The 26,589-nt window shown below is 37.1% G+C and overlaps 1 protein-coding gene across 7 annotated transcripts; it reads right to left on the reverse strand.

Annotated features, from left to right (window-relative positions):
• Positions 1–1,171: 1,171 nt before the first annotated feature.
• On the reverse strand, positions 1,172–26,589 carry DAZAP1 (DAZ associated protein 1). Of its 7 annotated transcripts, none has more exons than XM_072404853.1 (13): positions 26,434–26,589; positions 21,963–22,003; positions 21,188–21,354; positions 20,605–20,670; positions 20,407–20,520; positions 19,455–19,503; positions 16,889–16,971; positions 14,861–15,014; positions 7,518–7,547; positions 7,288–7,413; positions 7,023–7,202; positions 6,642–6,702; positions 2,021–2,159 (listed from the first exon to the last, which is right to left on the reverse strand). In XM_072404853.1, exons 1-12 carry the CDS (start codon positions 26,460–26,462, stop codon positions 6,665–6,667), a joined length of 1,077 nt encoding a protein of 358 aa, XP_072260954.1. In that variant the 5' UTR covers positions 26,463–26,589; the 3' UTR covers positions 2,021–2,159; positions 6,642–6,664. The 7 variants fall into 7 exon arrangements, with proteins under 7 accessions (XP_072260949.1, XP_072260948.1, XP_072260955.1 ...); XM_072404849.1 differs by having other exon boundaries at positions 7,288–7,425; XM_072404851.1 differs by lacking the exon at positions 2,021–2,159 and adding an exon at positions 3,885–4,808 and having other exon boundaries at positions 7,288–7,425.

The following is a 26,589-nucleotide window of genomic DNA, read 5'->3' on the forward strand; positions in this document are numbered from 1 at the left end:
GAAGAAACGCAAGGAAACCAGGTTCTACTGTCCTGACTGTGATGTTGGAATTTGTGCAGCGCCCTGGTTCAGAATTTACCACACCCAAAATGTCTACTAAAAATGTAAATATTTTTTTTCTAAAATCTGCATTTAATTTATATTATTATTTATCAATAATATTGCATCCTTGTTTGGAAAATTTCAGTGAGAAATTTGATAACATTTTTTTTTTATAAATTACATTGTTGTACTCTTTCTTTTTTTATAATTATGATTTATATTTATTATATTATAATTTATGATTATATTAAATAAATATAAATATTATTGCCGGGAGTTAATCCTAAGAATTACAGGCCCACATTATAAACAAAATTTTCTATGCAAAAAAAAAAAAAAATAGGATCACTTTTTGCATCAAAAAACTGACGGAATTAGAACAGTAGGGAGGTTAACTGGCAAGTTCTAAAAATATACCCCCTATAATTTGTGATTCCAACACGTTTTCCCAAAACAGCACCGTTATTTTGAATAGAAAATGTGCTATTAGGAAATTACCGTATTTTTCGGACCATACGGCACACTTTTCCCCCCTAAAGGGGTCTTATGGTCCAAATACCCTCACGGGCTTCCAGGGAGGCCCCAGCAGACAGCTGCAGTTCTATCTAGCCTGGCAACTCCCCTGCAGCATGGCTCCCTCCGTTCTGCAGCCTCCCCTGCCTGAATTACAAAAGACAAAGCTTTCCACCCCTACCTTATCCAATCGATCGCAGGGCCCTTCCTTTCCCCTCCCTGTTTATCAGCAGCTCACGTCTTTAGGGGTGCTGGATATGTGTTTCTGTGTAAGAAGGCTCCATTACCAGTGGGGAGGGAGGCAGAGAGAGCAGGAGGAAGGCAGTGTGAGGTTAGCAGTGCTGGTTAGCAGTTTTTTTCTTGTGCAGCATGTCATTCTCATATGACAGGTGAGCTGTAGCTTTTCTGTCACTATAGTCTTGTAGTGAAATATCTGTGCTATCTGCAATGTGAAATCTCACTGTCGTTAAATATTTTTCTGCTATATTTTATTAAATAATTTTTTTTACAATTTAATATTTTTTTTCTTGTTTTTCTCCTCTAAAACCTGTGTGCGTCTTATGGTCCGAAAAATATGGTAATCAATAGATTAATAATGAGAAACACCACAAAAACATATCATCCAAAATTATTTTTTTATTCAAACCAGGAGGTATTCACCAGTTAGTGCAAAATGCACTGCACACCTTCAGCCTGAGGAATTTACATCTAGAGATGGCTCCATTACCCCAGAGAACTTGCAAAGAGAATGCAATAAGTAAGGGGCACAGATCAAGTCTCTGCATTGTGACTTTTGAGCAGGTGACTGTTTCCCTGCACTCTGCCTCATGTCAAGTAACAAAAATCAAGAACTACACTCAGTAGGAATTCACTGGGTAACTCAGAGATGCTGACTTATTGCACTCAACAACCCACAACCCCCAAAATAAAATAAAAGAAAATATATTCAGAAGCAAGGAGTTAAAACTTTACTGAACTCCAGTGTTGCCGGAAACCCCGCAATTAAATTAAAAAATAAACCTGCATACATAGTAGAAAATCTTTTTTTAAAAAAATTCACAATTTTTAAATGTATATATCTTATCTTTAAACATAAAAGTTTACAATTAATGGTAAAACAAAGGCTCAGAGGAAAAAAAAAATCGCCCAAAATAAGAAAAAAAAAAATAACCAATAAACCTGAAGAGTTCCATTAAAGCTGCAGATGTATTCAAGACCCTGTTTGGAACCAGTGACTAATTGGCTTTGTGCTAATGTGTCAAAGAAAAAAAAAAAAGGATGTAAAAACTCTTGTCCAAACACCCACAGCTTATCCTTCAAACTCAGAACCTCTAGTCCCTAAGCAGGATGTGTCTTGACCAGGTGATTGTCACAAGTTCAGAGGTGGACGCGTCCTTTCATTTCCACTGTGCACCCCACTCCCTGATGTTAACGTCTATAAGGATGGAATCCTTGCACATTATGATTCTGTCCTCTTCCCAAGCCACTGCCACATGCAGGTGGGCCTGCCGATGCTGGTGCAGTTGTTCCTGTCGTGTATGAGGGGGGTTGTTGGCTGAGATCAGAAAAACTCTGTCCAAACCCACTCATATCCTGTCCATATCCTATAGTAAACAAATAGACAAGTATAAAGATTATGCAACACCAAACACAACCTAAACTGGGAATGTTAATAAAACTGGCACATGCAAAAAGACAACTCAAAATGTTTTCTGCCATTTTTCTTTGTTGAAGTTGCAGGAACGTGGACATTGTGCAACCAGCAGGTAAAAGTATACTCCCCACCCACAAAGCAATGAAAAACATGATGCTTTACTTTAAGATTGCCCTCATACTTCTGTAAATGTTCCCATGATGTTGTAATTTATTGTAGGCTGTATTTCCCTAAACACAGTCATTGTCTTTTTCAGTCCTAAAACAGTTGAGGAACAACCCCCTAGCTTCTACCTAATCTCTTTCTGGACTAAGCTTTGGTAAACCCTACTTTCACAAAACACTTGGCACCAGTGAACAAATATCGGTTTTGGCAGTATAGCCCTAGACAAATGTGACAATATCTCTATGTAGAAAGAGCTAGAACAAGACCAATATTGTCAATGTGATGCCCATAATTGAGAATACAACTTGGTATTTTTTTTTTATCATCTGAATTACTATCATTTGTCCCCCTATATAAAATGCTGATTGTTTGCATACAGAACTAAAACTTTTAGTTTAATTTCCTATGTTGGTGTTTTGAATTCATCCAATGGATTTCAATTACACAAAAATCCTAACACAGCGGCGTCAAAGTCAAATACACAGTGGGTCAAAATTAAAAACTTAGACCAAGTCGCGGGCCAAACTTGAAACTGAAATAGCACCTCTACTGCTACTACTAGTTCCCTGCGTCAAGAAAACAGTCCAATGCGAGGCTTAATGTTATGAGTGGCTGGAACTCCCTCTTCACTGAAATAGCTCTGCTACTACAATTTCCTGCGTCTATAAAACAGTCCAATGCGGGGCCACGCATAGGCAGAGAGGCCACTGGTCTATAGATGCGAGTGATGCCGCTACTACAATTCCCCGGGCAATACGTGCGTCTAGAAAACAGTCCAATGCGAGGCCAATGGTCTATAAACGCGAGTGATGCCAGGAATTATTATAGTTGTAGCGGCGCTATTTTAATGCAGCGGTGGGACAGCTGCAATTCATATTTAGGATTCTTTTGGGGGGCCAAAAAAAAGGAGGTTGCGGGCCAGAGTTTGACACTTCTGTCCTAACACATTAACGCTGAAATTTAAAAAACTTGTAAAAGTCTTTCCAACCTTTACCTCATAAACTAACCCAACAAAACCAATCCAGATACAATATAAACATATTTAGATACAGTTTTTGAAGTGGATCTAAGCCCTACCAAAATGGGATTTTGTTTGCTAAAGCATTGTATATCAAACAATTCCATATTTACCCCTTCATTAAATAATGCATTCACCTTTTTGCATCCCAGTACTGTGAAGATCCTGTGGCTTTATCTGCTTTCTTCAAATAAGCATAGGAGTGTCAATTGCAGATCATTAGTTTGGACAAGCAACAACAATGTACCTGTACAGCCACTTGTAGTAACCACTAGAGGTGAATGTAACAGCACTGATGCACAACTGTAAAATGCCTGAACAAGGACATTTATGTAGGTTTTCCAATGAAAACTGAATTAAAGATAATTTCAATATTCATTATGTTACAATTATATGGGCTTAGACCTACTTTAAATAGATTGCATAAATAATTGGATGTTAAAGCAACCTGGAGACCTATCAATCTTTAATAAATGAATGTCCAATATTTACGTGCGGCGATGTATCTTCCATAAGAATCCAGACCCAATTATAAGACATTGTACCTCTGGTTAGCCATAGCCAAGTATAAACACCTGCCCTTTGTTTAGAAGAAAAACACAAAAAAAAAAAAAAAACCTAAAGTAGAGGGAAAAAAGGTTTAGTCTTTCCATAACATTTAACTAGATTAGCAGCTAACCTGGTTCCTGAAAAGGGCTGAAATTATAATGGGCTGTAATTTTATTGGGCTATTGCCAAAAAAATTCCCTGCCCTCCATGATAATTACCAATTATCAACTTAAATATCCTATACAGCATTTAAACATTCACTTAGGCTTACTTATTCAATTTATTTTTCTTATGCTGACAGCAGCATTTACATCAGCTATTTAATATAAATATAGTGGAATTAAACCAGCTATACTCGCCCATCCCTGTTTCATCACAGGCCGCCTCCATCCTTTACTTCTTCACTTCCTCTTTTCAATCTTTGGCCATCCTAATTGAAAGGGCTGGGATGACCTAACTCCTATGCAGGAGTTCATTTAGTCCTGGCATTGTTTTTTTTTACTATTTCTATGAAGCAATCAGGCAGGTTAAACACATTATTGCAGAAGGGACATCTTCTGTCTTTTTCCGCAATAATGACCTGCCTGATATGATATTTAAAGTGGAACTTAAGTTCCACTTTAAAAAAAAATTCTATCCTATCACCCAAACAAGCTTACATTTAAATATACCCAACAGTCTTACTTATGCACACAAAGGTAAAGTGGGAGCCAAAAAAGCTTACCAGTGTTTTTTTTTGTGCTGGTGGGCAGGAGATACATTACATACAGGAGGTTGTGTTTTACTGGGTATTGAACTTGACACTCCTGTGCTGCAAGTCAATTGTCTTCACCATATGAAACAGTTAGCATGAGTGACTCCCAGTTACTAAAAGGAAATGTGAATTTGTTTCATACAAAATTAACTAGAAACAAGGAAAGGCCATTTATAGTGTAAATATTTTGTAGTTTTCTCCAGATTGAGCTTAAGGCTCCATATTCATATAATTCATAAGGTAGATCTGAAATCAGAATATCCCTTTTAAATAGTAGGTATGCTTATGCTCTTTCCTGTAGTAAGCTTATAAACATACACTTTTGTCTTGCAGTAGTCCTGTTCATCAGATAACCTTACTTTGTTTGATTCTCACAGTGGCTGGTTTTCTGCACCTGCCCCCCACCTCCTATTCTCTATTTTGTAATTACATACGTTTTTCACAAAAGGCTTCTGTAAATACAATATTGATCATACTTTTTCACAAGGTTGGATTTTACATTTAAAAAAATGGGTCAGATCCACTTCAGATATCCAGCGATTTTTGGGATGCATTACTGGTAATGTTTTTGAGGTTGCATTACTGGTAAGGTAGGTCAACTTAAGGGGAGTATGATGAACACTAATGGTGTAGTTCAGGTTCAAGGCAAATATAAAATGCACAAGTTTATGCTGTCCTATCTTCATTTACAAATATTTTGGTCTCACTTGGCTCTTGCATCTTCCTAAACTGCAACACTCAGACTAGGAATGGTAGGGACAGGATTAGGGCCAATAAGTGCTGAAATACTAGGGCTTGAAAAAAGAGAGAAGAATGATAGGAGTCTAATTTATTTTTGTACTAACTGTTCAGTTACAGGCTGCGTGAACCATAGAAACTGTAAGTGTCCTGTCCTGCCAGATATTGTTCAGCTGTTTGGTACACCTGTGGATATTCTCAGGAATAAACAAATAATCCATGTGGAATTTAAAACAGCCTCCATATACGTATTTATTCTGTTTCCTTTTTCTAGAGTTCCGCTACATTAGCCCATTGAAAAAATGTTCTTGGTTGGCTATATCTTAAGCTGCAGTTGACACATAGATATCGATAACTTATAAAAGACTGATTACTGTAGGATGCGTCCTTAATTATCATATAGAACTATGGGAATCCTTTATCACAATATCCAGTGTTTTTGTAAAACCGAGATTGAATAAATATATATAAAACAGATCTGAAGGTTAAAAAAACTAAAACTTTAAAAATACAAAACTACTAAAAATAGACCATTCTAGTTTCTCTGGTATGGACAGAACATGTGGTCAGTTATTGGTTTCTATTGGGGGGGGCCTTAAACTGCTCAAACCCTTACTAATATGAAGCAAATTTCAACGTATCATAGCAGCTGATTTTGAACTGTACTCATGATAATTGCATTACACATTTACACAAATAATGTGTAAAATATAAGTTCCAGATATTGGGCCCTATTACTATATGAGTTGTGCAAAAGCAGTGTGTGATTATACTTGGGGTTATTTTTTTTTTTTTTTTTTTCATTTTGAGCCAAGTAACTAGAATTGCACTTTTCCTACATTTTTATATTCGAATACTGTTTCCTGTATTTGGTAAAAAGAAAAAAAAAAAAAAAAAAAACAGTTTACAGGCTAGCTAGTGACTGCACTGCCACTCTCTGTGCAGGAAGAGTTCTCATTCATTTAGCACCTGGGGGAACATTAGCAGCTTGCAATGGCATATATTATGGGAGTAAGAGTGGCTGCCAGCTAGCCATTCCACTGCTGCTCTCCATGTGGACTGTCCTTAAAAAATAAAAAAAAACTATGAAAGCTATGATCAAAGTACTGCAATGGAAAGATAAAAGACTAATGTTTAATGAATGAGGGTGGAACACTAGAATGGAAGTGGTTAAATACTATGATCTACCACTACCTACCATCACTTACCTTTTGTGTCCTTCAGAGAGAGTTCAAATCCACTCGGATAATTTCACAAAGCAGGCATTTCCTAAAAAGAGTGATTTCTTCAGGCTTTTTAAGTGGGATGAAGAAGGCATGCACTACAACCCCAACCTGATATGCTAACCAGCCAGGCAGTAGGGTTAATGCACGGCATGGTTAGGAGCGGAGTGGTCAGCCCCAAATTATATTAGCAGGGTATGGGACATACAATTACATAAAAGCTATAAAGGAACCTAACACATCTCTCAAAAATCAAACCACTTCAGCCTCTGCTGAAGAGTCTGTACAAGACCTACTAACCACCCAACTACTACCAAATTACATTTTTAATGGAAAAAATAATGAAATATTATTGAAATTACTTACCAAATTGGTTAAAAGAAAATTCTTGTTGACCACCAGGTTTGCCAAGATCCTGAGCTGGCTGCCCTGGAGGTGGAGGGAATGCCAATGGGGCTGCTCCAGGAGTACCAGGTGGAGGTGGAACACCTGGAGCAACAAACTGATCTGGAGGTGGTGGAGGACCATAGCCATAGCTTGCAACGCCTGGCAAAAACATGCAATGAATTTGTTAACTTGACAAGCAGAAATTCTTAATATATACTGTATATTTATTCAAATTATACTTTACCAAATGGAGGTGGTGTTGCATAACTTGGTGGGAAACCTTGAGGTGCAGGAAAACTTCCTGGAGGTGTTGATACTAGGAAGGGGGTAAAAGGTGGAGCACCCCGGCCAGCAGGAGGCCCGTACCCGCCTGTGGAGAAGACTGCATTAGGAAGAACCAAAAGAAGCAGTAGAGAATGAAGTCATCTGCCCAAGTTCCAGAAGAATAGCAAAGATAAATAGGGGAATTCTTACCAATAGTCTGTCCTGCTGGCATCCACATGCCTAAGAAAAACAAAAGTGTCAATTTCTATTTACAGTGATTATAGCGAATTAATGCTAAGTGTTATACTTTGCTGATTTTTTTAAGGTACTTGAAGACGTATCTTTTTAGGAGGCAGTATACCATTCCAATAAAATGTCACAATAGTATTTTCTTTATCTATCTGCATTGAAACTCTTTTCGGCACAGCATAAAAATTTGGGCACAAGTCATCAAGGAAATTTTCACACACATTCCATTCTCCTTTACAATCCTCATCTATCAGAATGCCATTTTTTGTAGTTCCCCCAGTTTCACAGAAGTGGCATTTAGCTGAAAAGTTTGCCCCTGTTCAAAAGGATTGTTTTTTTCATTGTTGAAAGATGAAAGGTGATCTTCATTTACAAAATGATCAACCTGTAAGTGTTCACCATTTTGAAAGTGATGAACACAACAGGCATGATCAGTGGTATTTCTTCTAAACACCCTGATCACATTTTGATGCAAAATAGGTCTATGAATGCCACCTTTAAAAGTGGCGATTGTGCTTGGAAAATCTGGTGATCAGATACTCTATTCAAGTGAAGGGAGCTTCTGGTTGCTAATTAAGGTTAATAATGTAATTCTTTTTTGCTAAACACAACTGTGTGTGTGGCCTCTGTGTTTCTGAAGAAAAGTTAGTTGCGTATGTCCAATTATATAAATATCATATGTACAGTGAGGGAAAGAAGTATTTGATCCCCTGCTGATTTTGTACGTTTGCCCTCTGACAAAGAAATGACAAGTCTATAATTGTAATCAGGGCTGTAGAGTTGGTAGATAAACCCTTCGACTCCTCAGTTTCCCGTACCCGACTCCAACTCCTCTGTATTTACAGGGTTTCTCATTTTATCTTTACACTTTGGCAACTAAACTTACAAAGAAATCTGGACCCCCTAATTATTCATAAATCAATACATTTATTATAAAATTAAATATAACACAATATTTTTATTATAAGTTTTTCTCAAGAAACATATGAAAATAAATTAATGATTTGTCAAATATGATGTTTTTTACTTTTTTATACTTTATAATTAAATATCTATTTAAGGGATTTATACTAAGTTTTAAGATAACAATATCATTGATTCATTTTATCTTCAAAGTTATTAGCTTTATATTTAGTATTGCACTTACCCTTATGGCCAGAGAATTATGTAATGCGGAACGTCAAAGAGTGGTAGACAGTCATCTCAAAGGAAGTGATGCCTCTCAGATAGCAATGGTTTTGGGTTGTAATCGTACAACCATAACCAAACTTATTAAGACCTATTAATCTTCCGGTAGAGTGGAAAAATTACCAAGAGGAGGTCTGAAAATTTCAAAGTTGGATGAAGCCCATAGGGAGGAGTGACGCAAGTTAATGTCCGAAGATTGCAGAATAAGCCTCAGAGAAATTAAGGATCAATTATTTGCCAAATTTGGAATTAATGTATCTATTTCAACAATAAATAGATGCATTGATAATTTTCCAATAGTCATTAAAATGAACTTCTTTAATTCCTGCAAGGCGCAATGATTCCCACTCTCTTCAAGAAAGGCCTAGCTATGCTAAAAAAATCCTTGATCTCATTTTTAAGGAAGAAGGAAAAAATATCTACTTTCTTGATGCAGTAGTTTTACCATCTTAATGAGAACCAAAAGGGGAAGATCTCCTATTGGGCAAAGGGCGGTGCATGTTGTGGCTGGAGTGCGTTCCAAAAAATATTCAATTTGTCGTGTGAGGAATAAAAATGGCACCCTTCACTTTAGGTCACAAGCATGAGCATTTAATCAAAAAGCATTACTCAATTTTATCAATGAGGTTTTGAATGTTTTTAGTAAAAAGAATGTTCAGCATACCATCCTAATTATGGATAATGTCCCCCTTCATAAAACTAGCCAAGTAAAGAGCTTGGGTAAAGGAAGTGACACCAACTCCTATTTTTACCACTATATTCTCTATTTCCTATTGCTGTTGAGAACATGTTCTCTAAATAGAAAGAAGTAGTAAGAAGAAAAAGGCTAATTAATTTGGGTGCTTTATTAGAAAGCATCAATAGTGTATTTTTAACAATAGGCGGTGAGGATTGCTCAAATTAATATAAAAAAAATGTTCAGGTTTTTGCCTAAATACATAGGAGGAGAAAGAATTAATGAATAATAAATCATTTAAGTCTTACATATTTTTAATTATTATTTCTTGAGAAAAACTTTTATGGTAAAAATATTGATCTATGTGTTATATTTAATTTTAAAATAAATTTATTGATTTATGAATAATTAAAATAATTAACTATAATAATTAAAAATATGATGTTTGAATGCAAAAGTGTGAAGATAAAATAAGAAACCCTGTATTACGCTTACGTTTTTTCCACGCTGATTGAAGGAAGGCAACATACACGCCATTTAACCACAGAACTATTGGCTAGGAAGCCGAGGCTCTACTGTATTGGCCAGTTTAAACAAAAGAAAAAAAAAAATGAAAACCGTAAGGCTATAAAGTAATAAAGTAGTGGCATAGCATGCATAAAAATCAGGAACAGGAACTTTACCAGTTTAAAAATATGAACCACATTCTTTGGTGGTTTTAAAACAAAACAAAAACAAAAACAAAGTATAACTAAACTACATGAACAAAAATAAAGCTGGAAAACCTAAAAAAAGTTTATATAATAAACTTAGAATATAGTTGTAGAGTGGAATAGCTGTTAAATGAAACCAAAAACTAACTCAATGTAGTGTTGTTCGAAGAAACAGAATTGCTTCTGACAGATCTGATTATTTTTAGAGCTGAAAATAGTCTTTCAACACTGACTTGGGTGGGTGTGGCATTGCTGTTACAGTTCTAGCCACATCACTAATAATCTCAGGATAAACAAGGCTGGCTTCTTCTACAGTCAGCTTTGATGAGCGATCATACTATTCTACATATTTTAATTCTTTAAAAAACTCCTGCTTAAATTTCTTTATTTGGACATTTTCTGGTCATTTATCTTTCACGCATATGCAATGTTGCTTTACTGTTGAAAGTTCCATTTTGTAAAAGTAGGAATCAAAGCCTATATCTTCATTTGAAGAAAATGATCCTGAGTTACCAGTGCTTATACAGGGTTCTCCCCAGGCCTTTTTAGCTGGGTGCACCACCCGGCACTTTTCAGCACCCACCCGGCTGTTTTTGGGTGGTTACCAAAGAGTTTGGTCACAATACAGGGGCTGCCACCCACCTACAATTTCTTCCCACCCAGCTCAAAAATATTTCTGGGTTGAGCACTGTTATAGCTTCATCCAGTGGTGGTGTTTCAGGTAGTAATCCCTTCATGCGAACTGCTACATCATAGAGGGCCTTTTTTGCAGTATGAGTCTGGTCATCGTTCAACAAACTTCGGCTCATTGGATCAACATACATAGCAGCTAACAAGATTTGATTATCCAGTAAGAGATTCTCTCTTTTCTTCATTGAAGATACAATGCCATCAGCTATTAACCTTCCATTTTTGTTCAGGCAATATATCAATTTCTTCCATTTCAAGAAGAATTTACCAGGTGTTAAATCTTCAGATTCCAAACTCTTGGTGACAAGTAAAGGGGTTAGAAAGTAGATTTTCCAGTGCTTTTACTTGTGTTCACTGGCTTTGAGTTAATAAAACATTTTCATTCCACAGTTCTTCAAAAAAGTCTTTTAGTTCAAGCAAACGCTTTACCATCAAATAAGTGCTTCCCTAGCGTGTTTGATCCAAAATGGCTCTTTTTCCTGTACGTCTTCAAAATAGCATGTTTTAGGGGCCCTGGCTGCAACAGTTACTTGCCTCAATTTGTCAATTAGAGTAGCTGCATGACGATCTTTCAATCTATCTCTTATTGCAAGTTCCAGAGTATAAGAGCACAACGCATAAGTTGAATAGTAGTACGCTTAGATGCTTCTTTAACAACGTTATCCAAAATGTCACTATTCTCTTCGCTTTCTCCGATACTTGCAGAACTGTCTTCCTTTAATATTTGTCACTTTCTTCATTTTCTCAATTGTGCTCAACATATTAGAAGCATTATCTGACAATACATAAATTCTGTTCCTTTTTAATGACAAAATCTTCTAGAACATCCTCCACTAACTTCTTAAGATAGTCACTGGTGTGATGTGCCTGTGTGTCTTTTACTTAAAAATTTTTCGTTATTGAATATTTTCAAACAACAAATCTAACATTAAAAGCAAAACAATAGCATGCATCCATTTTTATAAAGACAAAATGTCCCTTCAGGCCTTTTCATAGTTGTTCCTTTTTACATTTTGCCTCTTCAATTTTAAGTTTACTTATACTTTCTCTTTCCAGAGAAACACCAAATTTTTTAGCTATTACTCCATTTAGGCCTAAAAAGGCTGCCTGTGAAAAAGAAGGGTAGTGGTACACTATTCTTTAATACCATTTCAATAATGTGGTTTTGGAATTTTTCTGGTGTCATTGTTATGGTAACTGTCTGATATAAAGAATATTCTTAGTTGTGTTTGGTCTCCAGTAGATTGTTGAACATTTTTTATTCCAGAAGAAGATGGAATATTTTCATTGATATCTTTCTCATTTACAACTTCCAACACTTTAGGATAAAAACGCTGAAAGTGTCTTTTCAAATTTGATGCTCTTGTATGTGCATTTTTGTTTGACCCACTGAAACAGCCAATTTTTGCATCACATCGTTTTTAACCATCATCTTCAAGAATACACTGGCACACGTAATGTTTCCCATCACTTGACAATGTAAAGTGCTCATAAACAGCAGACAATTTTATTGTTTGTTGACAGACTTTTTGCTATTGTGAATAGGGTGCCGCTTTCACTAAAATAGTAAAACAAATTTTATATTTATAACTAGCATATTCTTTAATTTACATACAAACATACACACAGTCCTGCACTATTGCAAACATACATACACCACAACACTATACACACAAATAAGCTATAGCCCTGCACTAAACTTAGACACAATTTGTCCTATACAGAAAAACATGCACAAACATATATACTATACACACAAACAACACAGAGTCCTCCATTTTACTCAGAAATATATACACAATATGCACTATACACAAACATTCATACATTCCTGAACCATACACACAAACATACACATAGCCTTGCAGTTTTATGCAGAAACATGCACACAGCCTTCCATCATAGTACTCACAAGCAGCCATGCAGTTTTAAAATAAACATGAACACTTACAGTTGAAGCCAAAAACCTGTCCCTTCAAGTTCTTCTAAGCTCTTTTAGCAGACAGAGGAAGTTGAGCAGATACTGCTGCCTTTATTATTGTTTGCTGATCTTCTGCTGAAGATAGGGCAGTGGGAGGCTCCAGGGCCAGGGGGGCCACTTAACTAACTTCCTAGTATTAGGTGGTGTGCAAAATGATGTTGCCCTGCATGGGAGCATATATGGAGAGTGCAGAAAGAACACCTGAACACACATCAGGCCATAGCACTCACCTACACCTATATCATTACACTTGTTTACGCTTAAATGAACTTGTTAAACACATTATTTCTGAAATAAAATAAAAACACTTTTTGTAATGTACATAATCCAGATTACAATAATGTGAATATCAGGTTGTATAATAGCTCAGTTGAACGTCACACTGATAGAAATACAACTATGCACTGGGCTTTATTCTTACATCAGAGAAGTACTTAATTATGACTATTGTTTGTGAAATAGGACATTTGAACTTGCTGTATTTTTTTTTATTATAATTTAAATCTATCAGGAGTCCAAGTCGGCACATTTTTATCGACTCCGACTCCAGGTATCCAAAATTCTCTCCGACTCCGACTCCACAACCCTGATTGTAATAGTAGGTTTACTGTAGCTGTGAGAGACAGAAAAACAACAAAAGAACCCTCAAAAACCCAGTGCTCAAAAGTCAAGAGCTTGATGTGCATTGTAATGAGTGAAATAAGTATTTGATACCTTATAAACCAGCAAGATTTCAGGCTCCTAGGTATCTTCACTGTATGCAGGTAACGAGCTGAGATTAGGAGCACCCTCTGTAAAGAAGTGCTCCTAATTCAAGCTTGTTACAGTACCTGTATAAAAGACACCTGTCCACAGAAGCAATCAATCAGATTCCAAACTAGCCAACATGGCCAAGACCAAAGAGCTGTCTAAGGATGTCAGGGACAAGATTGTAGACCTACAAAAGGCTGGACAAGGCTACAAGACTATCGCCAAGCAGCTTGGTGAGAAGGTGACAACAGTTGTTGGGATAATTCGCAAATGGAAAAACACAAAATAACTCTCCCTCGGTCTGTGGCTCCAAGCAAGGTCTCCCTTCGTGGAGTTGCAATGATCGTGAGAATGGTGACGAAGCAATCCAGAACTACAGAGGGAACATGTCAATGATCTCAGGGCAGCTGGGACCATGATCACAAAACAATTGGTAACACACTGCACCGTGAAGGCCTGAAATCTTGCAGAGCCCACATGGTCCCCCTGCTCAAGACAGCACATGTACAGGCCCGTCTGCAGTTTGCCAATGAACATCTGAATGATCCAGAGGAGAACTGGGTGAAAGTGTTGTGGTCAGATGAGACCAAAATTGAGCTCTTTGGCATCAACTCAATTGCTGTGTTTGGAGGAGGAGGAATGCTGTCTATGACCCCAAGAACACCACCCCCACCGTTAAACATGGAGGTGGACACAATATGCTTTGGGGGTGTTTTTCTGCTAAGGGGACAGGTCACCTTCACCGCATCAAAGGGACAATGGACAGGAGCCATGTACCGTCAAATCTTGGGTGAGCACCTCCTTCCCTCAGCCAGGGCATTGAAAATGGGTCGTGGATGGGTATTCTAGCATGACAATGACCCAAAACACACGGCCAAGGCAACAAAGGAGTGGCTCAAGAAGAAGCACATGAAGGTCCTGGAGTGGCCTAGCCAGTCTCCATACTGGTTGATAGGGGATCAAATACTTTTTTCACTCATTACAATGCACATCGAGCTCTGATTTTAGAGCAATGAGTTTTTGTTGATTCTTTTGTTGTTATTCTGTCACTCACACCTACAATAAACCTATCATTACACTTATAGACTGGTCATTTCTTTGTCAGAGGCAAAAATGTACAAACTCAGCAGGGGATCAAATAATTCTTTCCCTCACTGTATAATGTTAACAAAAAATATTCAAGTGTTTTTAACAATTAACTTGCTAATGAAATCAGTAAAAACATTAAAGCAACTTCTGTTCCTTACTAGCGATATTATACGCTCAGTTTGTTTTAGGATACAAATTTCTCCAAAATAAATCTCACCTTGTGGACTGTAACTCTGAGGCCATGTGGGAGGAGGTTGAGCTGTCCATCCATTGGCTGTGCTGGCCACGACCCTATTGCCCCACTGATTGGTTCCTCCCGGACCAGATGCTTGACTTTTACTATCGCGAGGCTCAGCACGTTTCACTTCCACCTAAATAAAGACAGAGTGTCGTCAAAAATCGTTCCATAGGGCCTGCCCACTCCCCCTCCTGCTGTACCCCTAAATTATACTTACAACTAAACTTATTATTACTATAATTCTATAAAAGGTCTACATTTGGGTCAGTGAAATATTTGACAGGCACAATATATGGCTTAATAAGGACTATTAATTGTGTGTACAAGGGGTTCTTAGAACTATGAAAAGCAAGGAAGCAGAACTTCAGAGTCCAGAATGAAGAGTACTGTGGATGTAGGACAATGCCAGGGTGATTCAAAAGACAGGTATACTTCAAGTGAACTGAAGTCTATACTTCACTCACAAGCAAGAATCACATAAGATGACGGGACTAGAAAATTGCTAGGGTGGATGCCGGTTGGCTTTATCAGAAATAGCTAATGGAAGATAAAGACTTACCTTCCGCAGGCTAATTGCTTTAAGAATCTCAATTTATTAACTTGCAAATAATGTCAGAGGAAATGGATGTGGTAAGAGAATCTTACACTAAATCTAACAAAAAAAAATAAATAAACAAAACATGCAAGTAATACAAAAAATGGACAGTTTGGTCAATAAGAAGCATTTTCTTCATACTGTGTTGTTAAGTTATCAGACCAACAGCTTCTAGAACTACATACCAAACTTTTAATCTCTAATGACAAACAAGGATAAAAGGTTGATATACAACGGCAACAATTGCTCAAACCAAGCTGTTCTCACTGATGACCATTTCCTATCACTATCGCCAAATCTGTCAATAATTGAATACTATCGCAAAGTGTAAATACCATACTCGAAATCAGAATTGATTTCTGCTAAAACCTAAACCATTTTCCTAAAGGGTGCCTCAAAATTGTACTGCAGAATTATATTTAGATGTCAAAAATTAAAATATGACAATAGGGGAAAAAAAAACATCTCACTGTTCAGATTAGGCGGACGTTTGTTACTCTCCATCCAGAGCCTTGTTTCATCCCCTCACCCCATCAGGATTGGTGTCATGTTCCAAATGTCAAAAGCCTAACGGTTTAACTCACTGAGAACCATTTTATATACCATTTTTCCCATTAAAACAATCAATTTACATTCCTAAATAACAAACGGTAATACCATTTTATTTTTTTCCCCAAATGCTATTTAGAGGAAGACTGAAGAGGAGTAACTCAAATTTAGAGCTCCATCTATTTGGTAATTTAAAAGTATCCTCAATACAATACCAAATCAATAAGCAAGTATTTCATATACTATATATGTCAAAGTTGCAAAAAAGTGACTATTTAAGAATATTGTTTCACTGTGCTTGAACTACACTATTAACATTTTTTTTTAACAGCCGACCCACAGTGTGGGAGGTCACCCTATCATATATTAGGGGCCCTGACAACACAGTATGAACAGATAACTTTAAGGCAGAATAGTTAAACTACTGGGAACATGGCATTTTGTACCAAAGATTCACAGTAAGTGACCAAGTAATGAAACAATAACAGCAACCAGTCCTTCATGATGTCTGGGAAAACAAAAAAAGGCCACATAACCCAGTGACTTTAGACATTAGACCCGAACCTATTAGCAAATTTTAAGTGACAATTACATCAGAAGGAGTGGCAGTAAACCAAACCTTAAGAAGAAGAGATGTCCTTAGGGCCAAAGAAATGTCTAGAATAAAAGTAATTTAACAACAGTAAAAAATAAAAAGGGCATCCAATCAATCTAAATAGAAATGTGACAATTCTTCTGATTTTTATCACAAATGTATTTCCCACCATCCCTATACTGCACACTACTGGCCATTCACCAAGGACATTAACTGCTTCCCAAGGCTTAGTTCGGTCTTAAGGTAAAATAAAACTACAACTACACACTTTTTTGCCCATGATGTCGTGAAAATGCATGTTGACAGCCTGGTCCACTGATTGTTCGTCCTCGAAAGTTATAAATCCAAAACCTAGCCAACGACGAAGAGTGAATCAAGGTAGCAGGGTGTTGTGACACAAAACAGGATGATGAACAGTATTAGGAGCAGAACCAAGGCTGTAGCAGCAGGATCACATAAAAGCAACTGCAGCAACTCCTTATATGTTCAGTATGTAGCAGAATTAACAAATGTACTGTGTGACTAAAATTGCTGTGTGTTGTAAATACCATTTCCAATATGTGCACTGATTTGACAAGGAATACAGTCTGTGAAGTTGCTTTACAGTCCTGATGCTTCCCCTCTGGTGGCATTTCGCTTTGCAGCTAGTGCTGACAGCAGCCATATATTGTTCTAAAGCGTTAAACAGAGATACAATATCTATAACAGCTAAGGACTCTCAAAGCTTTTCCAACCAAGTTGGGAAAGCCTAGGAGTATGTACTGGAGAGAAAGCTATATGAATCCACAAAGATACAGGCCAAGCTAAGATGCAGCAGGACAAAACCTGCTGTCAGCAGCAAGAGCAAAAGACATGAAAATTCTCCAAAAAAGTGAAGGGAAAAAAATGCAAATTCCTAAATTATTTGATAGTGTGTAATGAAATACACACTAAATATAATATGAAATACCGTAGAATAAGTGTAAATGAAATATCGGCAGTGCTGCAGTAATAAACCCTATAACAAGCTTTCCTTTACTAGTTAACAATTACTAGAATGATCTTGTTATCAAATTCTCAAATAGTGAAGGCTAAATACATTTTTGTGATCTTAAATAAAAATAAAAGGTAAGCAATGATATTTTTGTTACCAAGCTGTACAAGACTGATGGACAGCTTTGCAAAAATTATTCAACCACTTTCACCCTATAATTCTCACACGTTTTTATAATAAACCTGTGTTTTTCCATATTTGCCCATGTAGCAGCACACAGCTCATCAGTATTGTCACTTGAGGAGCCCACTGTACTCTCAGGCATGATTCAAATTAACAGCACGCTTTCTTTTTACTTTTGGAAGCTGAATGAAGCAACATGAGGGGTACCCATAGGTTTTATGGGAGGACTGCACTAAGTGGACCTGCCATTTCTAAACTTTTTGTAAAGGATGGCAATTGCCTGGATGTAAAGCTAATTTTTTGGTGTTAGTCACACAGCATACAGATAACTGAGGTTTTCACCCTCAGTTTCCCCCTTTCTGTCCTGATGGGAAGTGAGCAGAAATCTCTGATTGGGGACAAAGACAGTAATAAAAAACCCAATAAAGTTTCTAGCCTTTCCCCACACTATCAGACTGGAAAAAAAAAAAAAGTTTTGACTACCATTGGGCTTTAATGTGTTTTCTCTGCCCATTTGAAATCATTAATGATTTGCTTATCCCAATAACAAGCGCCTATATACCCATTTATTAGTTAACCTGTAAACATCTGAAGCCTGATTGAAATTGAATAAATTAGTAGAGAGCAACTGATATTTTAAAAGCCCAAACAAATATGTATTTGAAACCAATTATTAAAAGCAATAGCTCTAAGTGTCAAGCTTCTCTGCAAACAGTTTAGATAACAGTTAAAAAAAAAAAATAAGTCACTTTGCATGATTTATACAATGCAAAGGTCTGAACACTGCCATTTTTTATTTTACCCATTCATTTGATTTTCATACTGTTGCTAGTGCAAAAAAAACATACAAGCAGGGACACTTCATTTACACCCCAAAGTTAAAGTGCCCATCCTTTATCTAACCGAATTGGCCTGTACCTGAGTGATAGAGCTTAAAACACCTAAGGAAAAAAAAAGCTAGAGAGATAACATTAATCACAGTGAAACAAACAAAACAGACAACTTAACAATACTTTACTTAACTTAAATGAGGATGTAAAATGAGAAACACTATAACTTAGCTTAAATGCACAGAGCATTCTACTATATCCATATTTTGACAATGAAATGAACAAAAGAAATTCAGATGGCAAACTATTTTGACACTATGCATGGAACAGGCAATGGATGTTCTGCAGCCAGAACCAGCATGTGACTTGGGCTCAGGAAAGGTACATTCAATTGTATAACAGAGCAGACATTACCAGGACAGAAATTATGCTTCCTGCACACAATGCAGAACACACAGGATTCTGATTGGTGCACTGGCACTAATTCAGAAGTGCCAGTGTAACAAAGAAAAAGCAAAGATGGCAGCTCAAAATGAAATACAAGTAGAAAATGTCAGATGTCAAAGACAAACATCACAGCTTGCAAATAATCCAAATTGTATTCTGCAGCAAGAGGAAGGGGCTGGGCTGTTGGTTCAAAGTTTTAGAATTTTCAGCTCAATTTACAAATGCTGTCAGTTTGTACACTATATTAACACATCTCCAATGCAAAATGGAGCAGGAATCAAACCCCAAGGAAGGTGAAGACAAATGTGTGAATATCTGTAAACTGTAAAATTGTTTGCCATCTAAATGGGAAAAAAAAAAGATGAAAGACTGCAGAATAGGATGGATTAGCTTTCATTTACCTCTGGGCCTTTGTTTCTCAGCATCATAAATCATCACAACCTCAGTCACCTAAAAAAGAAAAAAGAGAAAAACTACTTCTGAACATTACATTACTTTAGCCCAAACAAGATGACCGTGATTCAACTAAAATAAAGCAGACATCTTCTGCATAACAAATTTGGTTTCCACCAACTGTTTAAAGAGGAAGTAAACTCAAAAGTGTCCAAAACAAAAAAAAAAATACACTAATCTTCAATCTCGCTGAGCAGTCAATTGGTCCGGAGGTTTCCATCGGGTCCCCGTGTCGTCCTGGTATCCGTTTTCGGGCCAGCACACCAGACGCCGTCATCTTCCCCTCTTCTTCGGGGTTCTTCTTCCCACGTCACCCGTCACAGGGGCGAGATCGGCTGATGTAGTTTGGGAAAAAAAACTTGCTGATCTCACTGTGCATGCGTGAGATCGGCTTTTTTCTCCCCTTTCTTTTTTTTTTCCCCCTTTAGAAGAAAGAGCTCCTTCAGTGGATGTCTGAGGTGACCAGGCATGTGCAGGAGCACCCAAGAACCTCCCGGGATGCGTGACAAAGGCATCCTGGGAGGCTTTGCGCTCCCATTCATTCTCAATCGCATAGGTGATCAAGAATTTATTTATTTTATTACACATTATGTGCAAATTTAATAATTCCCTATAGGGCACATTTATTTAAAAAAAAAAAAAAAAAAAAACTGGTAATGGCTGCACCACAGTCTGTAAATGTGTATTCTCAAAGTCACATAGCTAGCTCACTTCTAATCACTGGACACTTTCCCTTCAGCAGAAAACTCTTCAGAACATCCCTGCCTTCACACTGCAGACTCACGAATATAAAAAATAAGGAGAAAAACATGCACAGAACAGTGTACAGAGTGCTCCCACCAAAAAACACGTGCAACCAAAATTTAAATATTTTCAAATATTTCCATAATAGACACTTACCATGCCAAATTTTTTGAAGTAATCCCTCAGCTCAGCTTCGCCACAATTGTGAGGAATTCCACCAACAAAAATCTTGTTAGACTTACTGCTTTCAGTTCTTGGACTTTTTTGTTGCTGCACAAATAAACACAATCTACATTTACAATCTTTAACTTATGTAAGAACTCTGTATCTTGTAAACAGAAAAAAAAAAAGTACCATTCCATCTCGTGTTCTTGTCCTCTCTGGCTGCATTCCTCGAGGAGTACATGGCTTTGGGTCAATCTAGAAAACAACACTCTTGCATGACACACAGTATACAAGAAAGTATTTCTATAATGATATTTTTAGACACACACATTAACTCATAAAATGATTTAAACATTAGCGTAAAGCTATGTTTTTATTGATAAAAATCCTAAAAATCTTTTTTTGATTTAGAAAGGTATGGGAAGTCAAATGGCACTTATGTAGTCCCAGTTCACACATCTGACAAAACTAGCTCCATTTCTCTACACAGGAAATGTATTATATTCTAGCATGTGCCACATGGCACACCAGCCAGGGAAGAAATATGGGTGCATCCACTGTTAACATTAACAGACTGTTTCTAGCAAGAATACAGCAAAGCCTATTATAAGCAAGAATTCTATATCTATATACCATAACACACATTTTTTAAACTAAAGTTTAACTACAAGTTAGAAGTCAGGCAAAGCTGGTTGTGAAGTCTCATCTCTCTCTATTACTGCAGAGTTTGGTCCATCCACGGCCATAGCAGAAAACAAAATTACATACTTACATTTCTGCCATCCAATGTGTGAGGTCTGCTGGCTAAAACGGTTCCAACACAATTGGGATCCTTAAATTTGACAAATCCAAAGCCTCTCGACTGATTTGTTGTTTTGTCTTTCATTATTACACAGTCTACGACTTCTCCATATTGGGAGAAATATGTGCGCAGGGTTTCTGTTTAAGGCATATACATACAGATTACGTGAGAAATATTTCAGATTGCGACTATAAAACATTACAAAAGGTATATTTTCCCATTGGGGTAAACCTCAACAAAGCTGACAAAAGAAATCAGTTTATGTTCAGATTGTATTTATTTCAACAGTAAATTATCTTAAAAAGCCACTTCTATTTTTTAAAAAATGAAGCAAAATATACCCTTAAATGTATACACATTCCACTCCCATCTCCCAGACCTCTGTAGTGCTCCATTGCACAAGTGCACTTTACTAATGTACAATGTACGTATGCATGTTTGTGTATAGCTTGGCAAGTAAAGTAGCTTGGCACCATAGGGTTCATAACTGTAAAAAAAAAACTGCAATTGTAATTAAAAGGAATAGTGTCTGATGCTCTTCACAACAGATAGGTTTAGATCAATCTTTTTGATAAAGGCTAAAAAAATTATTTGTACTAGATCTACAGGTAGCACAGATTACCATAAAAGACACACTGAAATTCTAAAGTTAGCTATAGCCAAACAATGATAGACTGAGGATGCTATTAGGTTTTGTATTTAGAAGACTAAACAAATGCTAACTTCTAGGGGTACAGCAACTTACCCTGCGTTGTACTCCAATCAAGGCCACCAACAAAAAGTTTTCTGAGAGAGGAACATAAAAAAAAAATATTAGTAAACCAGAAAGCTGTATTTTCTCTTGTGATGTTCTTTTTTACTAAAGACAGGATAATTGATTATCTTTTTATTTTGTTATACAAAGCAGTGGTCGCCAACCGGAGGACCATGTCTCCCTTATGGAAACAACCCGCCCACTCTACCATTGCAGACTCTGCGATGGAGGAGTGGGCTGATTCTGGCATCATGACGTCACCGGATTGCATGCATTTAGTGGTCTGTAGGTCTGAAAAATGATTGGCGACCACTAATATAAAGTGATATGTATCTGCTTTTAACCTCCTGGGCGTTTTACTGATGTCTAGATTTCTGTACCAAAAGTGGTACACTGTTTCCCATGAAATTTTATTTTAAAGTTGTAGACCTGTATTTACAGAAATATGTCCAAACAAGGGTCTAGTAGGTATCCTGAATAAAAAAAAAAAGTTTGAAACACACAATCATGTAAAAAAAAATTTACTTTAATAATAAAATTAAATAAAAAACACAAAAATCAGCTTAAACAAGAATGCATAAATAAATCAAAAATACTGAAAATGCAATAATTCGGTATACTGTATAGTACTATATTTTTCTACAACACCTCCCTAGTGTGGTAAATTTTAAAACAAAGTCCAACGTCACATAACTATAGATAAAACCACATAAATATATTTTGTATTGGATTTGATACAGGACTTTATATTGAATCCAATACAAAATACTTGAATTTCCCTCTACGACCCCCGTTGACAGGCACATGCACTGACATCAGGGATCGCCGAGGGACGTGTACGCGAACAGCGAGTGTTCTAATTCTTTCCGTACTTCCATGCAAAAAGTGTTACATTTTTTGCATGGAAATTTATTTTAGATTGTAGGCTACTTATAGTTCACCGAATTACCGCATAACTCACCGAAATATGTCCAAAATTTATTAAATGTAATAAAAAAAATGTTTATAAAAATTCTTTAAAAAAAAATTAAAAAAAAGTGTATAATGTCATGTAACTGTACAGTACCCTAAATAAAAAAAAAAAAAAAAATATATATATATATATATATATATATATATATATATTACAATTTTATATATTTCAATTTATATATATTACAATTTTATAATATATATATTATATATATAAAGATTTCTTTGTATTGGACTCAATACAGCTTTTTTGTATTGAATTCAATACAAAGTGATTTGAATTTCCCGCCCTGCCTCCCGCCTGCACGTAGCGACATCACCGGGAAACCCCAGAGATAGTCACTGCACACGCTGAGAGAAGACTGAAGACAGAAGACATCTCCGGAGGAGCTGCAGGGACAAGGCAAGTTTTTTTTTTCAGTTGTAATCTTATTGTCATACAATGTTGTATGACAATCAGATTGAAGTGTAACGCTTATTATTACTTTTAGCTACACCGAACCTGGTACGGGGTAAACGCTTGTAGCAAGTTTTCTTACCACGAACCAGGTTCGGGCTAACCGCCCAGGTGGTTAAATAAACATTGTTATTGTAGTGTTCATTCATAAACCAAATTAAAGTCCAAGTTTTGGTTCACTGGAACCCGCTGCTGTATTGTCTTCTCATGGTTTTAGTTTTAACATGAAGCTAACGTGCATAACAAATGCTGCAAGGCAAGAACCTGTGGCACCTACAAGAGCTTGTGTTTTAGTACAATAGAGCTTTCTATTAAATACCTGTGTCTACCCCTCAGAGAGTGGGGCCTAGCCTGTACACAGGTTCCTAATTTCTCCCCAAATGAGAACAGAACCTCAGTTCTTATTATGAGTCTCCACCATTATGTTATTAACGGCCTGAGTCTCTACGGGTAATGATATAATTGTTTACCAGTGGTTTCCAAAGCTGGAAGAGGCAACTAATATGCAATCAAGTTGATCTCTGAAACCCAACATTCAGAATTACTTGTTGCCAGTATCTCACTACAGGTAAACCCTCCAGCAGGGTTATTTGGCAAATATCAGATTGACTGCTTTTAAATACACTTCAGAGATTGAAATAAAATGGTTTCTCCTGTACACTATGCCTAAAATGACCCATGTTGCAACTTAAAAAAAAATTAGAAAAGCACAAAATATTTTCTTATAATATTTTCTTTTAATAGAATATTATTCTATTAAATAAAAACTTTCCATTTACCATTCCCAGTAAAAAATACTGTGTGAACACCTGAGAGTCCCCTTCTCATCTAATCCCAAAAGAAGATAGTAAACATCAAACAATACAAATATACACTACTCATTTTTAGGTGAACAGATTTCCTGTTGCAATGAAGCATAGCTAAAAATTCAGTGAATGACAGTTTATTCTTTAACCACCTGGGCGGTTACCCTGAGCCTGGTTCGGGGTAAGAAAACTTGCTAAAAGCATTTACCCCGAACCAGGTTCAGCAGTAAGGTTACATTTGTCCATTCCTCATGCCAGGAACCACTGCTGCTTAAAAAACTTCTAGCTCTGGAAAAGCCAGGCACTTACCGACTGTTACCAATCCTAGGTGCCTAGCACTTACCGCCTGTTACCAATCCTAGGTGCCCAGCACTTATGGACTGTTACCAATCCTAGGTGCCTAGCAGTTGCCAGAAGTCACTCGGAAGGGGTAAATGTTTTTTGCTGCTAATATGAGCTAAGCCTAACTTGTTACACCACATTCATTATACTATTACACTACTACAAAGGAATACACTCTTAAAAAACTTAGAACACTAGTAAGTTGGGTCACAATACACAGCATAGGGCAGTTGTGGCAAAATACATAGAATAGAAAAATTGGATATACTAACGGGGCAGGCGTTACAAAGTTGTAACAAATAATTGGGAGAAGGTAGAACACTGAAACAATAAGAGGTTACTGGATACCAATGGCATAAACAACTGGGAGCACTAAATTTGTCGTTTTTTTATATTATATAAGCTACTGTACAGGTACATTACACTTTTTATTTTTAAGATTTTTTTATGTTTTATAATTTTTTTAGTGTATTATTAATTGGACATTACTGGACATATTTCGGTGATTTATACCTAAGAATTATAGCCTACAATGTAAAATAAATATCCATGCAAAAAAAGTAACGCTTTTTGCATGGAAATACGGAAAGAATTAGAACACTCGGCGTTCCCGTACGCGTCCCTCGGCGATCCCTGATGATGTAAGTGCATGTGCCCATCGACGGGGGTCGTAGAGGGACACTCAGGGTTCGCGTTGTTCGGCGATTCCTGATGACGTCGGGGTTGTGGCGGGAAATTCAAATATTTTGCATTGGATTCAATACAAAGTCCTGTATCCAATCCAATACAAAATATATTTATCTGGTTTTATCTATAGGTATGTGATGTTGGACTTTACCACACAAGGGAGGTGTTTTAGAAAAATTTAGTACTATGCAGTATACAGAATTATTTCATTTTCAGTATTTTTGATACATTCTTGTTTAAGCTGATTTTTGTATTTTTTATATAATTTCATTGATAAAGTTAGTTATTTTTTTTACATGATTGTGTGTTTCAAACTTTATAATATTCAGAATATCTACTAGACCTGTTTGGACATATTTCGGTAAGATACAGGTCTACAATATAAAAAAGAGAGACGCGGGGAGGGGAGAGAGAGAGATAACAATTAGTTGCTATTCTCAGTGCAGCTTGGCCCTAATAACAGCTCCTATAAATACCAGTATGTGAGCTAGGAATAGAAGGATGTAATCCATGGGGAGCAAGGCCAGGGTTGCTGTAGATATGGGCTGTAACTGCACCTAGTGTTTAATCAGCATAATAAGCAGGAGCTGCACACAGCAATTACCAAACAAAGATCAACTAGTCAAACCGGTTTTAAGCCAAAACCTTGGAGCTGAGAGATCAAGGCCACCATACCAGATGGATACAGAAATGGCTGGAGAAAATATTGGAACTCCCAGCGAGCAACTGTACAGAGCTAGCCTGCCTACGTCAAACAACACAGCCGAAGGGTATCGGTTCCACACAATCACTAGTTTACTTAGAAGGCGAATCTGTCCCGCCATATGGCATGAGTTTGCTACAATGAAAGCACGAGCCAGAGGGGTAAAAGGGACGCCTGAACCGTGGCTAAGGCCATGCGGAAGTAGAAGCTCCGTGGGTACATAGTTATGGCCTCACATGAGAAGCCATGCCTCCAACATAAAAAATGACATAATGCTAATATTGTGAGGCGACCTTCCACAATCGGCTGCGCACTTCGTCTAAAGCCGCCCAGCTTCCCTGTCTGACCTCCACGCCTTGTTTCTGCTCACACCACACTCTCAGGCCTGGCATCCCCTCTCATACTCTCTCAGGGTCACAACAGGCCTCGCCTTCTCACGAACCCTTATTTAAACACGACACGAAGACGGAACTGTTACCGTTCGCAGCCACTCACCCGATCTCATCCCCGCCCTGACTATTCATTTCTCCGCAGCCAGTCCCGGCTCTTAGCTGCTTGACTCTCTACCTCTGGCCGACGGTAACACAGTGTGAGACTACGGGGTTTCCACGCAGGGGGCGGTGTCATTTCAGACGCGCGAATCTGCGACGA

The sequence above is a fragment of the Pyxicephalus adspersus genome, chromosome 3, assembly GCF_032062135.1.
Source record: "Pyxicephalus adspersus chromosome 3, UCB_Pads_2.0, whole genome shotgun sequence".
Lineage (NCBI taxonomy): Eukaryota > Metazoa > Chordata > Amphibia > Anura > Pyxicephalidae > Pyxicephalus > Pyxicephalus adspersus.